The sequence below is a fragment of the Atta colombica genome, unplaced genomic scaffold (assembly GCF_001594045.1).
Source record: "Atta colombica isolate Treedump-2 unplaced genomic scaffold, Acol1.0 scaffold182, whole genome shotgun sequence".
Lineage (NCBI taxonomy): Eukaryota > Metazoa > Arthropoda > Insecta > Hymenoptera > Formicidae > Atta > Atta colombica.
The window spans coordinates 109,847-115,650 of NW_017259274.1; the positions used below are offsets into that span (position 1 = coordinate 109,847).

General features: G+C 31.1%; 1 protein-coding gene across 1 annotated transcript in view; it reads right to left on the reverse strand.

Annotated features, from left to right (window-relative positions):
• LOC108686465 (probable dimethyladenosine transferase) overlaps positions 1-3,663 on the reverse strand; it is a 9,822-nt gene extending 6,159 nt beyond the window's left edge. The window contains exons 1-2 of the mRNA XM_018191796.1: positions 3,508-3,663; positions 1,469-1,835 (exon numbers count right to left, since the gene is read on the reverse strand). Coding sequence (XP_018047285.1) covers positions 1,469-1,835; positions 3,508-3,565 — 425 coding nt within the window. The 5' untranslated portion in view covers positions 3,566-3,663. The remainder of the gene's footprint in view (positions 1-1,468; positions 1,836-3,507) is intronic.
• Between the last annotated feature and the right edge of the window lie 2,141 nt (positions 3,664-5,804).

Consider the following 5,804-nt stretch of genomic DNA (forward strand, 5'->3'; position numbering starts at 1 on the left):
TTTTTATCGTTATTATATATGTTTGTTTATACGAAAATTATTCATCGGACGAGGTTCAAAAAATCTCATTTTAAAGATAATTTTAGAAGTTTCCACATTCTAGTTTCTATACATTTTTCACTTCAGAGTCAGAAGTAAATTATTTACAAAAACGTACTCGGAAACACATGTAATGAACGTTTTTCAGCTGTATCTTAGTAATTATTATTAACCGTATACAAATCATTAAAAAACCAAAATGTATGAAATTTAATCTTTTTGATAAGAGCTATTTTTTGCGTAGGAGTAGCTGTATATAAGATATTTCCGATTCATGTATGAGAAAATGTTCTCAGTTTCATAATCGCAAATCAAAGTGCCTAAAAAAAAATAATATCTCTGGAACTAGCAATCCGATCGTACGATATTCAATAAAAAAATTAGTAAATAATTAAATACTCTTTCGATTTTGTCGTACGCGTTTTGTAAGCAGATGCAGCCAAATTTGAGATATTTGCGAAAACAGAAAAAAGAGTGATCGAAAAAAAGGTAGTTTCTTCACCTTCAATTTTTGGACTGAACTGCCAAATGATACCCTATAATGAGATACGAATTACAAAGAAGTTTCAGATTGAGATGACAATTGTTATCATAGCTGGAGAGGCACGTATTACATTTATGTGAAAATCCATTTTTTTTTACATTCAAAATAAATCGATTTATAAAATCACCAAAATAAGTATGATGTTAATCTTGCCATTGGAAGTGGTGCACTTGCATACAGTTCAATTGCACACATCACTCACATCGATTGGTTCGTAGTAATTTTTAACTGTTTTACCAATGAAATTATATTATTTAAATTAATCAGTTAGTGATATGGCAATTGATATATCGACTGGTTCATACCTTCTTAAAAAACCAGATCTCTTATCTATGATAATTCGAGAATGGACTTTGATTCTACTCCTCTTAGTTCTGATAATAACTGTCACCTCAATTTCAAATTTTTCTGTAATTAATGTCTCAATAAAGATAAATTTGGGACATAGTTCAGTTCCAAATCGAGGACCATAAAAAGCGATTTTTTTCGGTTACTGTATGTAATATTCGAAAATAAGATATCCTTTAAAAAAATCTATCTCTCAGGGAATTATTGGTCGTACGAGATCCTTAAAAAATGAAATTGTAGCGAATTTTATCAGCTTTAATTTCGAACATTAATTTCTACACAACAAATAGTTTCTGAGATATTTGCAAAAAAAAACTGATTTTATGCGACATTTTCTCAAAATGGCATCATGGCCAGACATGCCCTCATACAAGGCGAATTTTTATTTTTAAAAACACCACTATTACAGATCTCTATGCAAAAATTCAGCTTGCAGCAATTTTTTTTCTTTTTCTTTTTTTTTTCTTTGGTTTTTCTAGGCTAAAAGATCTACATCAAAATATTTTTTATAACTATTTTTTATAAATATGTAATTACCTGAAAAATGGTCTGTGTGAAAGTAACTTAAATACTAATGGTGATGATATCTGATAAGGGATGTTAGCAACGCACAAATCAAAAAATGGTAAATCTGATTTCAATACATCTCCATACACTATTTGTAATTTTGATTGGTATATACTTCCTTGAACACGTTTTTGTAATTCTGCTATCATTCTTGAATCAATTTCGCACGCTATTACTTTTTTTGCTTTCTCGAGCATTTTTATAGTCATATTGCCTGTACCAGGACCTATCTCCAATACAACATCAGTCGGCCTAAGTGCAGCTTTTTCAAGCATACTTTGAATAATTAAAGGATTTTTCAATATATGCTGACCTTTATCCTTATTAAATAAAATTCCTACAAGAAACAAATATGTTTTTTACAATAATTTATCATATATTATTTATTATTTATTAATATAAATATAATATTACATAATATAAATATTAGTTTTTAGTTCTTTTTAGCTGAATTTCTTTCTGTTCAATGTGAAGAAAAAAGAAAAATGAATCATGCAAGAATTTTAGCTAAAAAAAATAGACCTCTAGTATTAATTTATATAGATACATACAATTTTGATAATTATTTAATTTAGACTCCTTACCTTCAATGTTGAATAAAATTAGGCTCATTCGACGCGTTTTTGTACTAAATAAATGAATGTGGAAAAAAAGTGTCGCTCTACTCCGTGGATCCAGGTATTAGGTGTTTGAATAAGTTTCTGACATTTTTTTTTGCAAAATTTTGCTTTTAAACATTTGCTAACAATGATTAATCAAAATTTAATACCTCTAATAATTCTTTCAACATTTGACATGGATCTTGCTCAAGTAATGTTTCCAGTTTCTCCATTTTTCAATTTTTTGTTGCATTTTCACGTTCTTTATCTTTTATCGAAATCATCACTTCTAAAGTATTGAAAACTACTCTTGGATGGAGCATATTTCCTATACATCTTCACAAGTAAACAATACTTTTAGTTGCACTTTTCTAATAAACAATAAACAATGCAGTAAAAACTTTCTGTAAATGCTGTTTTGTTGGCACAAAAATCGATATTTTCAATGCAATGACAAAATGTTTACGTTCATCAAATGTCATATACTAAATATGTATATGAAATCTTGTGCATACTATATAATACTCTTAAATATAACAGTTGCCACTGAAATTCTATACATGTAGTACTCGTGACATCTCTTAGAAAACATGGAAATTTATTCAAATAATATTAACTGTTAATTTTTTTTAAGTGTTTCTCGGATGACTATTCAGATTAGGAAATCTATCAATGGTATAGATAGAGGGACATAAGAACATTAGTTGCAACATAAGTTGCAATCTAGACAATAAAAAGATCGCTTTAAAAAGACTGTTCTTACATCTCATCTTGTCTTCATGGGTTAGAAATATTTCAAGCGGACACTATTTAGGTTGCAACTTCTAGGCAGTTAAATCCCAAGCGGGTAGGACATATTTTGTTTTTGTTCGGGGCCTCGATAAACTATTGTTTATACACCCCATATGACAGATTTCCTAATCTCAATAATTGTCAACTTTAATGCTCAATATCTCGCTTCGCAAGACAGTTTCGAACTTTTTCTGCTAGATTCTTTCATTTTACGCAAAAATACACGTCAAATGAGATTAATTTTATCAAAATCGGAGATGAGGAAGAATTCTCTTTGGAGAATTACCATTCTCTGCTTTGAAAACACAAATTATTTATTGTAAAAATAAATTCTCTATTGTAAAAAATTTTTATAGAAAATATTTTAGGTGATGTGGAGAAGGGGGGGGAGCTATTCTAAATAATTAATAATAAAAAAAAAATTAATAACAATTTTCTAACATGAATATCTATCAAGTTTAACAATTAATATCTCGATTCACGGGACAGAATGATACTTTCTTTTACTAGATTCGTTCATTTTGTGTAAAAACGCGTCGAATTTTATAAATATAATTTTCAATATTGGAGGTAAGAAAGCTAAACGTAATAAGTATCAATATTTTTATGAATATATACCTTGTCTCGCCACTTCCGTGTGGACACGAGAAGTAACTTGTGTGCGAACTTTCGGCATTATATGCTTTATTTTAGAAATTAGATGAAATATTTGAATTATTATTTATTCAGTAATCACATGGCATCACATAATTCATTCACTGATAGCGTTTTTCACTGGACCACACTGAGCACAGATTATATAAGAAAATACTGGCCTAGTTTCCACCGAGGGTTTAATCCGGATCAGAATGTAAGAACCAATCAATTACAACTGAGCATTCTTTGTCGTTCGACTGTAACAGGGAAATACTCGACTGTAATTGGTTAGTTCTTACATTCTGATCCAGATTAAACTCTCGAAAACTAGGCCACTTAGTGCGCACCAAAAACTCGTTCAGTGGTAGCAGGATTGCACGAAATTGCTGAAAGTGCGAGTTTCTTGCAACTAAATATTATACATCGTTGACTTCAGGATGAAATCACACGGTGCGGAAAAGGTTTGCGGGATAGAGAATGCGTTATAGAAACAACTAATCAGCGTTATTCTGCATTATTCCGAATAGCGCTGATTGGTTATTTCAATGCATTCTCTATTCCGCAGTCTTTTATGGATTCACCAATAATTATTCCTTATGGGTTTCACTTGTCCTAATGGGGCAGATTTTTACAATAATCAAGTCTCTTGGATCAACTATATTTAAAAACAATAATTAGAAATTCAGAACAAGGATAATGAGAATCTAATGCTGATGTAAGAGCGAAGAGGAATTGCAGATAATACTCAAGTATTGGCGATTATCTTCATTTATTGTATCGAATGTTTCGGCTCACTTTGGAATCATCTTCAGTGAAAAAGTAGAATGTAATACCTCGTTGAAAGTAAGTCACTCGCAGATTGACAGAAATGCAGTAATCAATACATCATATAAATTATTACAATTTTACTATTAGTTCAATAATTATAAAATCAGTAATAATTGTGTGACTCGCCTCAACGGGAAACAAAAAAATTCATAAACATTGATTCACAATTTTAATAAGATATAAAATAAAACAAATCGTTCCTCGGATTAATATCGTGTCAGTTCATCTTGACGTGTCGTTTGAAATTAAACGTTACAAAGTGATAAGAGGACTTCTAAACAAGCAATGACAACTTAATTTATTTCTAATATCACAGAATACAAATCTTTTTGATTATAAATTGTTTTCCTGCTAGGACGTTATATTGGGTGCTGGTAACTCGGAACGCATCCACTGTGTTCCATTATGTAAAGTACTTGTTGGAACACTACTTGTTTAGTTAGTTTAGTTTCATAGTGTTAGTAGCACCAGAATGCATTTTTTCATTCTATTCGTATAATTATATTTAGCGTATCGATAATAGATTTATGATTTTTATTTAGACTTAAGTATTTATTTAGACTTAACTTATAATTTTTTTTAAATTGACAATTTTTGAAGGTTTTATTGCAAAATAAGTATGGCTATCAAATAACTTTTTAAAAAGATGGTAACATTGATATATTTTACACGGAATTCATTCTGACATGTTCCATGATAGGTACCCAGGGGCCTACTACTGTCCTCTGACAAAGAGGATGTAAATTACATAGCATAGCTAGCATTCACTTTTCTTAGGATACATCGTCCATTTTTCAAAGCTAAAGATGATAAATCGACATTTGGTTCATAGAATCGTACTACATACAGCACGATTATACGAACCACATATACACACATATATATATATATATAATTGATGTACCTTAAGAAAAGTGGACGTTGCTATACAGTTTATATATCCACTTTGTCAGAGGGCAGTAATGCGCGGCAGCATGTGGCGTTGCAAGCTTTAGTTACGACGCTCGAGTCAATTCTTTTTTCCGATTTTACTTTCTGGTTTTTCTCTCTCTCTGTCTCTCTCTTTGGTGTCATGACGTTCTGCGTGCGGATCTTTTGTAAATCCCAGCGATAGATTTTAGCACTCGGTAAGATTAATAATCACCCTATGTTCGCTGCGAGATCGGTTACTGCTCAGATTAGATAATTACTCACGTCGTCAGATAAATTCTTATATTATAGATTTCTTAGTTTCTCGTATTCTGACCTAGTAATGCGATACCGATATTCGAGCTGTCATACGCACGCAATCACGTCTCTACTTTTGTAATCTGTACGTTCTAAACAATTATTGTTAGTCGGCCCCGTCTCGAAGACGGGGCGAACATATCACCTCACCCACAAATATGCGACAGACTACTATCCATCATTCAACGAAACCGTCCCGAAAAGGGCGATGAAAAAACACAGCG